Consider the following 19357-nt stretch of genomic DNA (forward strand, 5'->3'; position numbering starts at 1 on the left):
CGGATCCCATGTTGCTGTGGCTCTGGTATAGGACGGCGGCTACAGCTCCAATTTGACCCCTAGCCTGGAAACCTCTATATGCCATGAATGCAGCCCTAAAAAGACCAAAAACAAAAACAAAACAAAAAAACACCACAGTGTGGTATTGGTACCAAAACAGACAGACCGACCAGTGGAACAGAATAGAGAGCCCAGAAATAAACCCAGACACCTACAGTCAATTAATCTTCAACAAAGGAGGCAAGAATATAAAATGCAAAAAAGTCTTTTCAGCAAATAGTGCTGGAAAAACTGGACAGCTGCATGTAAGTCAATGAGACTGGAACACACCCTCACACCATGCACAAAAATAAACTCTAAATGGCTTAAAGACTTAAATGTAAGACAACACACCATCAAACTCCTAGAAGAGAACACAGGCAAAACATTCTCTGACATCAACCTTACAAATGTTTTCCCAGGTCAGTCTCCCAAAGCAACAGAATAAGAGCAAAAATAAACCAATGGGACCCAATCAAACCGACAAGGTTTTGCACAGCAAAGGAAATCATAAAAAAAAAAAAAAAAGACAACCTATGGAATGGGAGAAAATAGTTTCAAATGATGCAACAGACAAGACCTTAATCTCTAAAATATACAAACAACTTATACAACTCAACAGCAAAAAAACCAACAACCCAACTGAAAAACAGGCAAAAGAACTGAATAGACATTTCTCCAAAGAAGATACACAGATGGCCAACAAGCACATGAAAAAATGCTTGACATCACTGATTACTAGAGAAATGCAAATCAAAACTACCATGAGGCACCACCTCACACCAGGCAGAATGGCCATCAGTAATAAATCCAGAAATAACAAATGCTGGAGACAGTGTGGAGAAAAGGGAACCCTCCTGCACTGTTGGTGGGAATGTAAATTGGTACAACCACTATGGAAAACAATATGGATGTACCTCAGAAAACTATATATAGAAGTACCATATGACCCAGCAATTCCACTCTTGGGCATATATCCAGACAAAACTTTCCTTGAAAAAGACACACACACCTGTATATTCACTGCAGAACTATTCACAATAGCCAAGACATGGAAACAACCCAAATGTCCATGGATAGATGAATGGATTAAGAAGGTGTGGTATATATACACAATGGAATACTCAGCCATAAAAAGGAACAAAATAACACCATTTGCAGCAACATGGACGGAACTAGAGACTCTCATACTAAGTGAAGTAAGTCAGTAAGAGAAAGACAAATAACATATGATATCACTTATCTGGAATCTAATATATGGCACAAATGAACCTTTCCACAGGAAAGAAAATCATGGACATGGAGAACAGACTTGTGGTTGCCAAGGGGGAGGGGGATGGAGTGGGACAGACAGGGAATTTGGGGTTAATAGATGCAAACTACAGCCTTTGGAATGGATAAACAATGAGATCCTGCTGTATAGCACTGGGAACTATGTCTAGTCACTTGTGATGGAGCATGATAATGTGAGAAAAAAGAATGTATACATGTACATGTAACTGGGTCACCTTGCTGAACAGTGGACAATTGACAGAACACTATAAACCAGCTATAATGGAAAAAATAAAAATCATTATAAATGAAAAAAAAAAAGAAAGAAAGAAAACAACTCCTATAGTTTTCTTTTGGCACTGTGGATTAAGAATCTGGTGTTGCCACTGCAGTTGCTTGGGTTGCTACTGTGGCGTGGATTTGATCCCTGGCCTAGAAACCTCCTCATGACATGGGCATGACCCAAAAAAAGAAGAAAAAAAAGAAAGAAAACAATTTCATTTACAACGGCATCATAAAAAATAAATACTCAGGAATAAACTTAACCAAAGAGGTGAAAGACTAGTACACTAGTAACCTACAGAAGTTTCTATTGTGATACAGTGGAAACAAACCCGACTAGTATCCATGAGGATGTGGGTTTGATCCCTGGCCTCACTCAGTGGGTTCAGGATCTGGCATTGCCATGAGCTGTGGTGTATGTCGCAGACGTAGTTCAGATCTGGTGTTGCTGTGGCTGTGGTGTCGCTGGCAGCTGTAGCTCTGATTTGATCCCTGGCCTGGCAACTTTCATATGCCACGGGTGTGGCCCTAAACAGACAAAAAAAAAAAAAAAAAGAAAGAAAGAAAGAAAAGAAACTACAAAGACTGCTAAAACTAAAGACACAAATAAACAGAAGGAGATCCCATATTCATGCACTGGAAGACTTAAGATGTCAATACTACTCCATCTACAAATCCAATGCAATCCCTATTAAAATTCTAACAATACTTTTTTTGCCAAAATAGAAAACTTCATCCCAAAATTAATATAGAAACTCAAAGGACCCTGAATAACCAAAACCATCTTAAGAAAGAAACACAAAGGAGCTCCCTGGTGGCTCAGTAGTTTAAGGATCCAGTGTTGTCACAGCTATGGCTCAGGTCACTGCTGTGGCATGGGTTCAATCCCTGGCCCAGGAACTTTCGGGTGCTGGGGGCATGGCAAAAAAAGAAAAAGGAACACAAAACTGGAGGCCTCACACTTTCTGATTTCAAAACATATTAAATTACAAAGCTAGAGTAAACAGAACAGTGATTGGCATAAACTGGCATAAACTCAGAACATATAAGCCAATGGAACAGAAGAGAAAGTTGTTAAATCCTCATGTTGGGGTTCCCGTCATGGCGCAGCAGAAACAAATCTAACTAGGAACCATGAGGTTGCGGGCTCAATCCCTGGCCTTGCTCAATGGGTTAAGGATCCAGCATTGCTGTGAGCTGTGGTGTAGACCGGCAGCAACAGCTCTGATTAGACCCCTAGCCTGGGAACCTCCATATGCCGTGGATGCGGCCCTAAAAAGACAAAAGACCAAAAAAAAAAAAAAAGAAGAAAGAAAGAAAAGAAATCCGCATGTATATGGTCACATGTCCTCTAACAGAGTGCCAAGCCTATGCACTGGGAAAAGGATAGTCTCTTCAGCAAAAAGTGCTGGGAAAAGTGGACATCTATTTGCAAAAGAATGCAGCTGGAATCTTACCCTAAACTATATAGAAAAATTAGCTCAAAATGATTAAAGCTTCAAAGGTAAGACCTGAAACTAAAACTCCTAGAAGAAAACATAGGAGAAAGGTCTCATGACATTGGATTTAGCAAAAGTTTCTTGGATATGACACAAAAAGCACAGGTAACAAAGGCAGAAGCAGACAAAGGGGACTACATCAAACTTAAAGAAACAACAAAGTAAACAGGCAACCTACGAATAGGGGAAAATATCTGCACATCTTGTACTAGATCAGGGCTAGTAACAGAATATATAGAGAACTCCTAAAACTCAAAAACCTAAAAACAAACAGCCCATGGGAGTTCCCGTCATGGCGCAGTGGTTGACGAGCCTGACGAGGAACCATGAGGTTGCGGGTTCAATCCCTGGCCTTGCTCAGTGGGTTAAGGATCTGGTGTTGCTGTGAGCTGTGGGGTGGGTCGCAGACCCGCCTCGGATCCCACATTGCTATGGCTCTGGCATAGGCCGGTGGCTACAGCTCCAATTAGACCCCTAGCCTGGGAATAGTGAGCTATGCCGTGGGAGTGGCTCAAGAAAAGGCAAAAAAAAAAAAAAAAAAGACAAAAAATAAAAATAAAAAAAGAAAAACAAACAGCCCAATTCAAAAACAGGCAAAAGACTTGAATATACATCTCTGCCAAGAAGATACACAGGACCAGGCCAGCAGGGGATGAAGTGACTCCTGACCAGCCACCTATGAGCTGACAAGGGCACTGAAGGGCACTGATAAGGACACCACAGCAGGCAGGGAACAGGTGAGATGGGGTGTCAGCACTGTGGCACTGGTGACCAAGCTTATGGAAGGAAGACAAAGTACAGTGGGTGAGGAGGGCCACCTGGAAATGAAAGAGGAGGAGGGTGAGTAGAGCAGAGGGCAATCACAGGGTGGTGAGGTCTCTGGGAGCAGCCACTGAAGGAGGTACCTGGCCAACTCAGTCAGGTCCAAAGAGCCAGTGCTGGAGCCAGAAGCGGTGAGCACTGGGCAGGTGCCTCCTTCTGGATAGGCAGGCTCCAGGTGGTGCATCTCCACCTAACTCCCCACAGCCACACAGCTCTTTGATCTCATTTTGGAATTGTGGTGCAGGAGGCAGAGCATCTGAAACAGGCCTTCAGTTTTGGCTTCTGCTTCTTCTATTTAAAAGCCAAGTGATGCCACCAGGCAAGCAATTATCCTTTCGAGGCCTCAGCATCCCACACCTGCCTCACTGTCTTCCCATCCTCAAACGGGGCTGTCATAAAGTCTGTGCACAACCACACCTAAGTTCCCAGGCCAAGCTTGGCCCAGCTTCAGACAGCCTCCCCCACAGCACCATGTCCCTAGAGACTCAGCATGGCAATGCGCCAGGGGAAGGACAGGAAATACAAACAATGACGGATGGTGGGGCTGGGAGCTTAGTAAACAAACTCAAGCCCAAATGACCCCTGGACAGCTAACCCTCCATTCTTTTCTTAAAGAGAAAACAAATAAAAAAGAGCAATTTGCCAAAATGGCAATTGATGACAAAACTAGGACAACCAGGTCTCAGGATAAAAAAATAATTCAACTTAAAATACTGAATTATTTCTACAAAATAACTTTTTAAATAAACTTTTCAATGTGGGATAATTTTAAGTCTACAGAAAAACTCCTGCATGCCCTCCATCCTGTTCCCTTGCTATATTAAACTCCAGGCACATTTGTCACAACTAGGAAACCAACACCCTAATTTCTATTCATTGAATTATCAACTATGGGAATCCCACCATTTGTTCCACTAACGTTCTTTTCCCATTTCAGGGTCCAGTCCAGGACACCACACTGCAGTTAGCGTTACGAAATAATTTCCTCTGGGAGTTCCTATCACAGCTCAGCAGAAATGAATCTGACTAGCATCCATGAAGACGGAGGTTTGATCCCCGGCCTCACTCAGTGGGTTAAGGATCCAGTGTTGTTGTGAGCTGTGGCATAGGCCAGCAGCTACAGCTCCAATTTGACCCCCAGCCTGGGAATCTCCATGTGCCAAGGGTGCGGCCCTAAAAATACAAACAACGACGACAATAAAAAACACACAAAGTAATTTCTTCCTTCCTCCCTCCCTTTCTTTTTTTGGCCGCCCTATGGCATATGGAGTTCTCAGGCCAAGGATCAGATCTGACCCACAGTTGCAACTCACACCACAGCTGCATCAATGCCAGATCCTTAACTCACTGCGCTGGGCCAAGGATCAAACCCATGTCCCAGTGCTCCAGAAATGCCACCGACTCCACCATGCCACAGTGGGCTCACCAACAAAGTAATTTCTAATACACTCCATCAGAAGATTTTAATAACAAAATAAAAAATATTAACAGCACTTATTAATACTAAAATCTAAAGAATGTGATATAAATTTTACTTGGCCTTTCTAATAATGCTGAGTGAGCATTTACTCAACATACATAATTCTCTTCATACCACAGAAGCAAAACTGAAAAAAACATTTAAAGCAAGTAGCAGTATATACTAGTGAGAGATGACATGTTAAAACTATAAATACCTGCTACTACTAAAATGATATTTTAGTTTACCCAAGAAAATACTACAGCCCACTGGACAACAAGGTGTTTCCTTACCACTTAGTGTGATGAAATAGAAGCCTGGTATAATAATGAGTATAGCAAATATCTTTCTCAATATTATTTAGTTAATAAAGGTGGTTTCAGATCAACACAGGTTTTTGTTTATTTGGTTTTGGCTGCAAGGAGAAGTGGCTCGATATGGGATCTCAGTTCCCCAACCAGGGGTTGAACCTGGGCCATAGCAGTGACAAGTGCCAAGTCCTAACCACTAGACCACCAGGGAACTCCCAAACCAACACAGATTTGAACCTGTTTAACAGACGCAAAGAAGAGAATTAATCCCAATAGCTTTTGGACTCAGTACTGAGTAAATACCATCAATCTAAAACAAAAAAAAGAGCTACAGGAGTTCCTGTCATGGCATAGCGGGAAAGATCTGACTAGGAACCACGAGGTTGAGGGTTCAATCCCTGGCCTTGTTCAGTGGATTAAGGATCTGGCATTGCCGTGCACTGTGGTGTAGGTCATAGACGCAGCTCGGATCTGGCATTGCTATGGGCTGTGGCATAGGCCAGCAGCTATAGCTCTGATTCGACCCCTAGCCTGGGAACCTCCACATGCCACCGGTGCAGTCCTAAAAAGCCAAAAAAAAAAAAAAGCTACAAAAAAGAAAGGAAAAAAAAAACCAAAACAAAACTCTAACTCAGTCAGTCTGCTGTTGGTAGTGGAAAGGGGTAGAGCACCTCTGCAACTACCCTGTGTGCACCACAGGAATAAGCAAGTTGTAAACCTAGTGATGCTGCTGGAAGCCAGAGTTCTACTGTAGAACAAGGCAGAAATACAAAATGAGGAAGGCAAGCAAGATCCCTCGATGTTGGGTTGCAACTAAAGACACAGCTTGGGAGTTCCTGTCATGGCACAGCGGAAACAAATCCGACAAGGAACCATGAGGTTGAGGGTTTGATCTCTGCCCTTGCTCAGTGGGTTAAGGATCCGTGAGCTGTGGTGTAGGCTGCAGATGCGGCCCGGATCTGGTGTGGCTGTGGCCAGCAGCTGCAGCTCTGATTAGACCCCTAGGCTGGGAACCTCCATGTGCCGTTGGTGCAGCCCTAGAAAGCAAAATAAATAAATAAAGACACAGTTTGAACTTACACAAAGAGACATGGGCAGACATACCCACACCACAGAGAGGACACACGCCACAGCTGGATGGAAAGATCCAGCAGCAGCAACGTCCCTGCAGCAATGAACACCAGTTCTAAAATCCTAGTTTCTCCAAGAATACCACCTCCCACTAAAAGGAACCAATGCTCCATGGAAAAATGCAGGTGCAGGGGTCGGAAAGATACAGGATGAGCCTGGGAACATGGATACAGAGCCAGCCTGAAGGGTTTCCCACTGCCCAAATCAACTATAACATCAAATGAATGAAGACAATAACATGTTATCATGCACTGAATAAAAAGAAGAACCCATGAATCCATACAGATATTAAAAAGTAAAAAGGAAGAGCAAGAAATAAAAGAAAGAATGGTTAAGAGAAAATCATTTAGCAGCCATCATAGCAGTAAATGATCAGGCAAGAATCATCAACAGGAGTTCCCTCGGGGCTCAACAGGTTAAGGAATTGGCAGTTGTCACTGCAGCAGCCTGGATCACTGCTGTTGTGCGGGTTTGACCCCTAACCTGGGAACTTCCACTTGCTACAGGCACAGCCAAAACAAAACAAAACAAAACACTCATCAATAGATAAACTACTGAGTGAGGCTGTCTATCTCCTTACCAAGCACCTGCCCATCACGAAGGAGAGGCAAGCCACCTTTCCAGTAAAGAAATGCAGCCCAAGCCCCTCACCACATGGCCATTCCTGGGACAAGCTGCAGTTGTGCCTGGGACACCTGCACTGCAGAGGACTCCATTTCCTAGGGGCCACTCTGGCCAAGATGCAGTGACTAACTCTCATTGCAAGGAAGTTGATAAACCCCCAAAGGAGAAATATTCTATAAAATGTCTGGCCTGTGCTCTTTAAATAGTCCATGTCATGAAAGACAAAGGAAGCTAGGGGGTTGTCCCAAATTTTAGGAGATTAAATGCACATGACAATTAAACACAACACATGATCCCAAGCTAGATCCTGGATTGGGGGGAAAAGCATGGTAAATGGGTCACACCTGGCAAAACAGGGACATGGCTCACAGCACCACGCCCGTGTTAACCATCCTAATGTGGTAACTGCACCATGCTTCCGGGAGAAGGGTTTGTCCTCAGTAAATACGAGTGAGGAACTTAGAAACAAAGAGCCACAATGTCTGTGTGCAAATACACTTCACCTCTGCACATGTGTGTGCACACAATTAGTGTGCAAATATGTGGTAAGTCAGATGTTCACAATCAGTGAATTTACATGAACTACAAACAGGTGGAGTTCTCACAACTCTTCTAGAAGTATGAAATGCCTCCAAAATTACTGAAAAAAGAATGAAGTAACTCCCTGCCTCTCTGTGAAGGCAATGTTGGAATGAAACTTGTTGTTTCTTTTTGGAATGAAGACTTCCTCATACCAGTAAAAAATGCAGGTCATTGGATCTTCAGGATTTGGTTTCGTTTTTGTCCTTAATGCATCTCCCAACTAAATAATTTTGTTCATGTTAAAATTCCTCTAAATGGCCACTCTGGTTCTGAATTATCTATGGTGAAACTATGCCATCTAGGTAAATATGCACAAAAATTTGAGTTATAGCATAAATACATGTAAAAACAGGCACTGAACTGGGCTCCTGCAGATGGTTTTAGATTAAGACAAGCTCACGAGAGAACTAGCCATACCACCTCCGACAGAGTAGCTCTTAGAGAGTTCAGACTGCAGCTTCTGGCAGAGGAAAAATTTTGCTAAGAGGTCTCCTAAAACCAGGGACAAGACTGAGGAAAGTTCTCATAAAGCCTTATTTAAAAAATTTAAAGGAGTTCCAACTGTGGCGCAGTGGAAACAAATCCCCAACTAGTAACCGTAAGGTTGCAGGTTTGATCCCTGGACTCGCTCAGTGGGTTAAGGATCTGGCATTGCTGCTGTGAGCTGTGGTGTAAGCTGCAGACAAGGCTCGGATCTGGTGTTGCTGTGGCTGTGGCATAGGCCAGCAGCTGAAACTCTGATTACACCCCTAGCCTGGGAACTTCCATATGCTGAGGGTGTGGCCCTAAAAAGAAAAAAATTAAAAAATAAAATAAATAAAAGAATGAAGTAAAGCTGCATGTACTAACCTATACAAAGACCCCCAAAATACCAAGTGAAAAAGTAAAAAAAACTGTATAAAGTCTAATTCCATTTATGTAAAATAATCTATATATGAAATTTAAATGTGGAAAAAGACCCCAATGTCCTATTTCCAGACTGTCCTGGGCTTTGTCACAGCTCACACACCAGCCTGTCCCCACTTCCTCACCCGGCTGGGGTAGAAGAGAGAATATGAAGAGCAGCTCCCCTCCGGTGGGGGGGGGGGGCCCACAGACCACCAGAGGGTTGCTGCAAAGGCCGCCTCAACCCTTCCAGCCCTCCCGTTCCAACTTGTATGATCACAAAGTCCTGAAGGTAAACTAACCGACCCAGGGACCCTAGGAAGTCATAAATGACACTCAAAAGATTTCTACATCAGGAGACCCAGTGGCAAGTGCCTGGGGGGTCTTGGAACCTTTCATCTCTCACTGAGCCCTCTGGCACACCCTCACGGTGGCTCCTGCCCCCAATCCAGTGCACCAGGGAGCCAGGCAACCCTCTCTACCGCACTGAACACCCAAGGAGGTCCCCAGAGAAGAAGGCTTCCAGCAGGGTGGGAGCTCAGGGTGGAAATGGAGGACTTGTGGCCCAGCATCCACAGAGGGCTCTGTCCTCAGCCCCATCCTGTCCGACATGGAGCTGTCGACAGCTGAGGACAGACAGACAACAAGCTGATCAGACTGACAGAGGGCTGCCAGGGACCAGGAAGCCAGACTGCAGAAAGAGACCAGAAGGGGGCAGGACCACAAAGGACGACGACCAGCTCTGATGACCAAGGCCACACCAGGTAGAGAGGAGGGAGAGGAGGCCGGGGGGCAAGTGTGTGCAGCCCCCAAACCAGCTCTCAAGTAAGGCCCCTGCAGTGCAACAGCCTCTGAAGGGCAGGCCATGTCCCACAGGCAAAGGGCACCATCCAGCAGAGAGGCCGTCTGCCCCCGCCCCGCCTCAGCCCTGACCCGCAGCTAGTGACTTCAGTGAGGAAACCCTCACCTGCTCTCACCAGCAGGAGTGAGCTCCCCCGAGTGAGGCACAGGCCAGCCAGCTCTGCAGCACCTCTTCCCCGAAATGGCCCTCCAGGGAGCCATAGGCCCTGGCCCTCGACCCCCCACCCAAACCAGGGGCAGCTGCGAGGCCCGCTGGCTAAGGGAGCTGCTGCTCTTTATGTCAAAGTATAAATAGCCTTTTGTGCATTTGTTCAATAACTGATTCCCGAGTACCCACTCTGTGCCAGACCAGGCCCAGGAGACCGAGCTCGAATGTAACAAGGAGCAAACCCTGTCAAAGCGAACAATCCTGGCCCTGTCCAAAGTGCTCTGTCTGGGGGGCTCTGGGCAAGCCACCCCCACCACCATCAGCAGCTGGCTCACTGAGCAATGCTCAAAGCTACTGTACCCATACCCTCTGCATGGGGGCCTCTACTGAGAAAAATGTCCTCGTGCGCTGGCACATTCGCTTTCAGTGGGCCTGCACCCCTGGACTTGTGGGTAACATAAACAGCCTGCACATCAGACCTTTTTACAATCTGACATCATCCTCATATCTCCTCAAAGTACACACATTCTGCTATTACATCCATGTTACAGATGAGGAAACCCAGGCACCAAGGAGTCACAGAGTGGGCAGGACTTGACCCGAGACAGTGTCACATCAGCTCTGTGCTCTCAGATGACCACACTGGACTCGCCTTGACCCAACTGAAGACTCTGGGAAGCAACACTAGATCTTGGCTCTGCTCCCTCCAGATCGATGCCCCAAGGGCTCAAAACACTCTGGAACCCCAACCACGGCCCACCAGCCATTCCCCCTCCCCTGGACTTGTCCTACCAAGGCCAACCACATCCACACTGATGAAACACACAGTAAGCTTGGAGTGGCAGGACAAGATGCAACTGACTCACTCAACATCCCAAGTCATGCCATAAACCAAGATACAGTTGTCATGTAATAACCCAGCCTGTGCATCATTCCATTTAGCAAGCAAACTGATGGTCCAAAATCGGGCTCTCAATCACCAACCTGCTCCAAGGACTGGAAGGGAAGGGGCTGCCTCCAAACACAAAACAGGGATGCAGAGGAAGCGGGCAGCAGGAAAAGGCATTTAGTCGGTCCCCTGCTGTCCTCCGGTCTTAAATGACACGGCTGACACACTCCACTCAGAGTCAGGGCTCTACTAACTGTCGCCCTGTGCCAAGTGCCGAGGGAGGCAGAGGACAGCACTGGCTGAGGTTACTCTGCCTGTGCAGGAGGGAGGCCCGGTCAGCACAGGGGCTGCGGGGAGCCAGGCAGGGGCAGGACCAGAGAGAAGCAGCAGAAGAGCACATGCACCTGCCACAGTGCAGCAGCACTCCTTTCTTCTCAAAGAAGGGCCAATGACCCTAACACACAGCCCTGATGTGCCCGAAGGAGGCAAGTGGTGGACAGAGACTGCTCCTCATCTGCTCGCAGCGGTGGCCAGTGTCCAAGGGGAAAGGGCCACAATATCTGCCACTTACCCTCAAACAGTTCAGAAAGCAATTACGTGTGCACCGTGCACACATACATGCATGCGTGTAGAGCAGTAAATAAGGCAGATGAAGCAAAATGCTAAGAGGGAGGTCTGGGCAGAGAATGTGCAGTTCTTAATAATTTTATTCCTGCAACTTGTCTGCAAGTTTGAAATCATTCCCAAACGAAAGACTTCTTTATTTTAAAAGGACAATTAATTAGCTAGTGAGGCAGGAAACCATATTACATTACTTTCCAACTAAAAAGAATGAAAGTGTTCGGCCCAAGTTGGGGGTGAGGGCATTGGTGCAGGAGCTCCAAAGTGGGGAAGCACCTGGCCAGCCCAGGCAGGCTCAACCTTCCAGTCTATGAGCTTTGGCCACATCTGCTTGTCAAACATCCGCCCACATGCTGCTCCAAAGGCAAGGTGCTCTGGCCATGGCTGGCTCACTAAGGATTTGTCAGTTTGGCACAGGCTGCAGGTCCCTCTGGTCCTTGCTGGCGCAGGGTTCAGAACCCTGAAACAGGAGCCAGCTCACCAGGACTTGAATCCCTGCTATACTGCTCCCCAGCTGCATGACCTTATGCAAGTCACTGGCCTCTCCTGGCCACTACCCCAGCAGCACAGAAAGACAGCATCCCCTGTGAGGCCGCCTAGCCAAAAACAAGCTCTTACAGGGCCCAGCCTCAGCTGAGACAGTTCTCCCCTGGGGAAGGCAATTGTATGGTGGAGTCATGCTGGATGGAGCTGTGGCTAAAACCAGGGTGGGATCTCCTTTCATAATCAAAAACAACCAAAACAGTTTTAGAAAAAGCACCTGCTGCTGCACCCCCTGCGCAGAGGAAGAAAGGTCAATGACATGGCTTCACAGCCAGTGGCTCCCAAATGCCCCTCCATGCTTATCCTCCCTCACCAGAGATCCCCACCCTTTCTATCCCAGTGTATACAACACACCATGGTTGGCCATCATGGTTAATTTCAGCAGGAATCTGAGGGGAGGGCTGGTTCCATCCCTCAGATCATAGTATTCCGGTGGAGAAAGGTTCTGCACTCTCCCTTGGAGAACCACTGGGTTGAGCAGGGGAAGAGAGGTGGCCTGGGGCTCCACGACTGATTAAGGACAGCCAGGGCAGGACACACCAAGGCAGTGAAGAGAGCTCCAGCCAAGGGCACATGATGGTAGGCAGGCCAGACTCCCCCAGCACTGAAATTTCACCACAGCCTGTCATGAGCTTCTAGTTCACTTCCCATCTGTAAGACAGCTAACAACAGTATCTACCTCAAAAGGCAGCCTCAACACACCAAGACCAAACATGCATTAAAAAGAATCAAGCTTTCCTGTCACCCAAGCCCGCATCAGAAAGCAGCTGAGAGTGGCTGAGGCCTCGTCCTAAAGTGCTCCACTTGGCAAAAATCCTCCTGGAAAGCAGTTTCACCTGGGACCCTCCTCGCACCCAAGGTGGGCCTCAGCCAGGATTCAGAGAAAAAGCATAGAAACTAAGACCAGAAAAGCCCCTTCCCAGGCACCAGACAGCAGATCCCAGGCTGGCTGGAAGGACAAAGCACAAACAGGCACACAAGGGAAACACCTGCCAACCAAAATCAGGGAGATGCAGTGCAACTCAAGAAGCCACCTGGGGCTGCTGCAAAGTTCTAATCTGGAGAATCATAGAGCGAAAAGGATAAGTTGTTTGTTTCCTGCCCCAACTCAGACCTGATTGTGAGGTCTCTAGAAACCCGTCCCTGCAAAGCAGGGGCGAAGAGCTGGCCACCTCTGGCGCTGCCTCACCACCTTGGGATGGATTTACACCTAGTCTCTGCTTCCACACCTGAAGGGAATCCCCACAGGGACAGTATTTCTCTTCATTTGAGCATCCCTAGTGACGGGCATGCCAAGACACTTTCTGAATTGCTGTTAGCCAGTTGACAGCATATGCAGACAGATGGCAAAGGAAAAGGAGCTGGGGACATCGGTCATATCCATCGCCCAGGCAGGAGATGCTGGACCTGGAACCAGAGACTCCCCAAGGACGTCAAGTATGACGTGTGGCTTCACATCTCAGAGTCCAGTGACATAACGTGAGAAATCAGGACCCAGGGTCAAACGGGACGACTATCACCTCTCTGCAGGTGTACCTGTGTTTCCAAAAGAACTTAACCACGAAACTCCACAAATCTAGTGGTTCTGGTTCCCAAGAACCTAGACAGTACCCCTCCACAGGAAGCCTCTTCCTTTCCCACAACCAGTCCCCCTACCCAGAGAACATCCCTGACCGTGAACAACCAGATCTGCTCTGGGGGCCCAGAGACATAACTGGAGACTCCAGGTTGAGTGTGGGCAGAGACATTGAGCAGTACAGTGTGCCCAGAATTCGACCCTGGTGGGGACCTGCACAATGCTGTGCTCCCTGCCTGCGAGGACACACCTGGGTCCTATGGCACTCACACAAGACAGCCCTTGGCACTGCATGGACCCCCTCCTCCATTAAGAAAAAGCCTTTTTTTTTTTGTCTTTTCTTGAGCCACTCCTATGGCATATGGAGGTTCCCAGGCTAGGGGTTGAATCGGAGCTGTAGCCACTGGCCTACGCCAGAGCCACAGCAACTCGGGATGCAAGCTGCGTCTGCCACCCACACCACAGCTCACGGCAACGCCGGATCTTTAACCCACTGAGCAAGGGCAGGGATTGAACCCTCAACCTCATGGTTCCTAGTCGGATTCGTTAACCACTGCGCCACAACGTGAACTCCCTTTTTTTTTCTTTCTCTCTTCTTGTCTGTCATTTTTGGCCGCTCCACGGCATATGGAACTTCTGGACCAGGGATCAGATAGGAGCCACAGTACGACCCAAGCCGCAGCTTCAGCTACGCTGGATCTACCCACTGTGCAGGGCCGGGGATAGAGCCCGTGTCCCAAAGGCTCCCAAGACGCCGTCGATACCGTTGCGCCACAGCGGGAGCACCAAGAATCATGCTTTTCAACTGCATTGGTACAAAGTTGAATGAATTTATATGTACATATTACATTTACTTTTATCTAAAAGTTCAGGGCTTCTTCCTACTGATTTTCAAAGAAAACACTTTGGCAGGCCACTTAAAGCACCCGGTCTCTTGTTCCTGACGGATAAATCGGCCCTGTCTTTGGGGAATTGATTTTCTCGTTGAAGGAGATGGTCCGTCAGACACAGGTAGACTTGTCCGGGATCTTCCGGCTGCGGCAACCCCGACTCCCCACCACAGGCTTCCTCAGAAAACACACGCTCCCGGGGCCCTCCGAAAGCCTCTGGGGACCACAGACCAGGAGCACTCCCAGGGCCCAGCTCGGGGGCTCACAGGCCGAGCGACCGTGCAGACCAGATGCCCCGAGCCGCCCCCGCGACCCCCGGCCAGACCCCCACTGCTCTCGCTCCGGTCAAGCGCGGACGCGGGTCCACAGGCTCCCCAAGGTCCCGGCGCCGGCCCCGCGGGGTTCAGCCCCGCCCCCACCGCCGCTCACCTGGCCGCAGCGGTTCGGTGACCGTGAGCACCAGAAGGAAAAGCAGCAGGAAGGCGCCGCTGTCTGCCTTGGGCACCATTTATCCTCCGTTCATCGTCCCCGGGGCGGCCGCGCGACCCCACGGGGAGGCCGGGCCGGGCCGGGCCGGACGAGGACGCGGCGGGAAAAAGCTCCGGGAGGGGCGGAGGGACGCGCGCTCTCGGCCACAGCCTCGGGCTCCGACTCCAGCTCCGCGCAAGATGGCGGCTGTCCTGCTCGGTCCGCGCCGCCCCGCCCCCGCCCGCGACGCGGCGCTGGCCAATGAGCTCCGAGAAGGGCGTGGCCCGTGCCCTCCCAAGCGCAGTGTCCGAAAGGGGCGTGGCCCGAGGGCGGCCGGGGTTACGAAGTGTCAAGGGTACCATTGGCTGAGCAGAGAGGTTGTGTTTGGGGCGGAGCCTCAGCGGCGCGGCCTCCAAAGGGCCCGGATCCTAGGACGGGGGACAGGGGTGGTGGGGCCTAGATGACCGACACGGAAAGGGCGGGACGTTCATGGGCCGGCGCGGCCCGGGGGCGTGGCCTGAAGGGAGTGGGGCAGTGCGCAGGGGGAGCTAGTGGGACACCGAGGGTCTTCACACCTCTGGCACCAGATGGCCCAGGTCTCGTCAGCGGTCACAGAGTGCACCCCAAAGTGGTCTTTTTAAAGCGGAACCGCTGTGGAGTGGAATCTGGACTATCTATGAAGAGGTTCTGAAGGCGGTTCCACCGTGTAGGGAACATGCATGTGTGTGGCTTCCCCCGCACGCACAACTGAAATGTTTCAGAGGAGGAAGTAGCCTCAGGGAGGGTCACCAAGGAGAGGTGACAGGGAAGCCCAGATCCTAGTGACTGTGAGCAAAGCCGGCCTCTGGAGGAAGGGCCCTGCCTACACAAGGGGGGAGGCAGGGACGCTGGCACAACTGCTGCCACAGCAGGCCTGTGTGCATGGAGGGAAGCCAGTGGGGACAATACTCCAAGTGCTGGCCATGCACCTGTCATCGTGGGAGGGGACACAGCAGATGGGGTGTTCTCAGAGATAGGAAGGACCACCAGCCACGCACACAAGGCCTGGCCCAGGGTGTCGGGGCTGGGGAAGAGGGTGAGGATGGGAGCAAAGGCCAGATAGGGCCAAGGTTGGTAGGCACCCACCTGGCCCACCTCCAACCCCCCAGCTCACTCCAAGGAGCAGTTACCCTGAGCCCTTTCAGGGCATGCTCATCCTGAATGTCCCGGGATTCCAGCCAGGGACACTTAGAATCATCTGAGAGAAGTACCCACTCCCTGCAGATGCGTTTGACCAACATCAACCCCAAGACCAGACCAGACCTGCCTGCTCCTGTCTCCTCAGGGCATGGCCCAGAGAAGATGCTGGACAAAGGGGGCCCACAGCAGAGAGGCCCCACTACTGGTAGAAATGGCAGTCCCTGCCTAACACTGTCCTGTAGGCATGTCCTCAGGGAGCATTCCCCCAGCAGCTGCTGTACTGGATCCAGGCCCAGCCTTCTGCCCCCAGCCCCACACCTGCCCTGGGAGCCCAGCCAGGGCTACAGCTGGGAAGACCACCAGAAGGGAAGTCACAGTCAAGAGTAGAAAGCCCTACCAGCTGTCACCTCCAACCCCTGCAGAGCCACTGTCAGAGACCAGCAAAGTTTTGGATGAGAGCCATACAGGGAAGTGAAAAGTCCACCTAAACCATGCAGGGGGAGGGCAGAGCACCAGCTTCCTAAGCTGCAGTGACCACTGGGCCAGGAGTCCTTGCCCCTCCTGACCACCCCACCCGCCTTCTTGGTCTGCTGTGTGCCCAGCAGACTGCCTGCATGGACACTATCAAAGGCTTCTAGGTCAGGGACATCTCCCCAGCCCCTTCCCCATGGGCTCCTGAAGCCTCCACCTGAGATCACTGCTTCTCTCAAGGTGGCCCTCTCTGCCCTCTTCCTCCCAGGTCCTAGTGACCATCTGCCCTTCTTCCAGTTCTGCTACTACAACAGGGTTCCCTACCCTCTGCTCCATATCTGTAGCCCACCTCAGAGATCCCTAACTTGAGAGCGACTCCCATTTCCTACTGAGCCTCAGACTGATGGGACCATGTACATGCCCTGCATTTCCAGGGATGCCTCAGCTTGCAGAAATCAGCCCACCGATCCATCAGTAGCCCTGGCTCCACTTTGGAGGCTTAGGCAGAACTATGCGCTCCTCTGAGTCCCCTCCTACCTTGGGTCCCAGCAGAGCATGAGGTCACGCTCTGCTGGCCTTCGGTCTGCTGCAGCCCACTGGCCGGCCTCCTAGGGTTCCAAGTCTAAGTGGCTCAGACCAGAGCCTCATTCCCCAGGGCACTCCTCCTTTATGACTTCACCCGCTTAAGTCACCTGGGAGACAATGCCAAAGGTTCCACTCTGGAGTCTTGGCCTCTAGGAGGCAGGGACGGCAGGCCCGACAAGCCCAGAGGACTCTCTGTCCACAGTGTAAATGAGGACGCCACTGGCCCATGTCCTGCAGGGATGTAGAGGGCAGCCTCAGAGGCACTGGGTGCTCCCAGCACCATGGATGACGCTGCCGTCCTCAAGCGACGAGGTTACATCATGGGAATAAATTTGGGAGAGGGCTCTTATGCCAAAGTCAAATCCGCTTACTCTGAGCGCCTCAAGTTCAACGTGGCGGTCAAGATCATCGACCGCAAGAAAGCCCCCACGGACTTCCTAGAGAAATTCCTTCCCCGGGAAATTGAGATTCTGGCCATGCTAAACCATCGCTCCATTGTCAAGACCTATGAGATCTTTGAAACATCAGACGGCAAGGTCTACATCGTCATGGAGCTTGGGGTCCAGGGCGACCTCCTTGAGTTCATCAAGACCCGGGGGGCCCTGCAGGAAGATGATGCTCGCAAGAAGTTCCACCAGCTCTCTTCAGCCATCAAGTATTGCCATGACATGGACATTGTCCACCGAGACCTCAAGTGCGAGAACCTCCTCCTTGACAAGGACTTCAACATCAAGCTGTCTGACTTCGGCTTCTCCAAGCGCTGCCTGCGGGATGACAGTGGCCGACTGACGCTGAGCAAGACCTTCTGCGGGTCAGCAGCCTATGCAGCCCCCGAGGTGCTACAGGGCATCCCCTACCAGCCCAAGGTGTACGACATCTGGAGCCTGGGCGTGATTCTCTACATCATGGTCTGCGGCTCCATGCCCTACGATGACTCCAACATCAAGAAGATGCTGCGCATCCAGAAGGAGCACCGTGTCAACTTCCCACGCTCCAAGCACCTGACAGGCGAGTGCAAGGATCTCATCTACCGCATGCTGCAGCCTGACGTCAACCGGCGGCTGCACATCGATGAGGTCCTCAGCCACTGCTGGGTGCAGCCCAAGGCACGGGGCCTGTCCTCTGCAGCCATCAACAAGGAGGGTGAGAGCTCCCAGGGCTCTGAGCTACCGTGGCCCCCTGAGCCCAGCTCTGACAAGAAGTCTGCCACCAAGCTGGAGCCCCGGGAAGAGGCCCGGCCTGACACAAACCCCGAGGAGGAGGTGCTGCAGATGCAGGTGTCCAGGCAGTCAGAGGCCACGGGTCTGGCCAGCGAGCAGCCCAGTAAGGAGACTGAGGAAGGGGCCCCATTGCAGCCCTCAGAGACACACACTTAGCCAGCCTCTGATGGCCCAGGGGGCCGGCAGGGAACAAGGCAGAGCTTGCGGCTTCCAGCCTGAGCTCCAGAGAAGCAAAGGGATGCCCCAGAGAAGGAAGACAGTCCCAGATGAGCTGCTATTTTCGTCAGTTTCTTCCCCCTCCCTTTGAACTTGGTAACCCACATGGTAAAGAAGCAATAAATCACTATATTAGTGCAGCCCCCTAGGTGGATGTCTTTGCTCTGCTGGCCTTAGTCATCCAAGAAAAGGACTCTGCACTCCCTCTGTTCCCTACTCTTGGACTGCACTGCACTTCACCTCCCTGTGTGTCCAGCCCTGCCTGTGACTTCAGGCCCTGGACCAGAACCAACTGAGGAAGACACTGCTTCAAGAGGGCAGGGTGGCCCATGAGTACCTCATGGTATCTCAGGGCTGGAGAGGGGTGAGGGGGCTGTGGCAGAGGAGGGGTGGGAGACGAGGCCCTCCTGCTAGGGTCCAGCCACCATAACCTCACAGGGCTGCTGGTGGGGAGGGGCTGGCCTCCCTTGGTCTATGTCTCCAGGGCCTCTGCCACCTCCAACCAGCACCTGATGGTGCCCCGAGTCATCCCGCCTGGTGGGCATTCCCCTGCCCAGGAGCAGTGGTGTGGGTTGGAGGGGGGGCTCTGCTGCATGTCCCATGGTCACTGTGTGCCCTGACCATATCCTGACCCCCTCTGGTCCCAGTCTGCCCCCAGGCGACCTCCCTGCCAGAGTAGATGAGTGGACATTGGCTGAGGGAGAGGACAGGTGCCCCCGCATGCATGGCTGGCCCCAGTGCCCTCATATCCACGGAGGAAGTGGGCCTGCATGAGCATCACTGC

General features: G+C 50.7%; 2 protein-coding genes across 5 annotated transcripts in view; one reads left to right on the forward strand and one right to left on the reverse strand.

The window, feature by feature from the left end:
* DGCR2 (DiGeorge syndrome critical region gene 2) overlaps positions 1-15137 on the reverse strand; it is a 54344-nt gene extending 39207 nt beyond the window's left edge. For 3 of the 4 annotated variants that reach the window (XM_021073673.1, XM_013981509.2, XM_021073674.1), the window contains exon 1: positions 14864-15115. In XM_021073673.1, coding sequence (XP_020929332.1) covers positions 14864-14942 — 79 coding nt within the window. In that variant the 5' untranslated portion in view covers positions 14943-15115. Of the gene's footprint in view, positions 1-14863 lie in introns of all 4 variants that reach the window. The other variant, XM_001929599.7, reaches the window with a different exon arrangement.
* TSSK1B (testis specific serine kinase 1B) lies at positions 17419-18513 on the forward strand. Its single transcript, NM_001287415.1, has one exon. The coding sequence runs from the start codon at positions 17419-17421 to the stop codon at positions 18511-18513; it is 1095 nt and encodes a 364-aa protein (NP_001274344.1).

This window comes from Sus scrofa, chromosome 14, assembly GCF_000003025.6.
Source record: "Sus scrofa isolate TJ Tabasco breed Duroc chromosome 14, Sscrofa11.1, whole genome shotgun sequence".
In the NCBI taxonomy this organism is placed as follows: Eukaryota; Metazoa; Chordata; class Mammalia; order Artiodactyla; family Suidae; genus Sus; species Sus scrofa.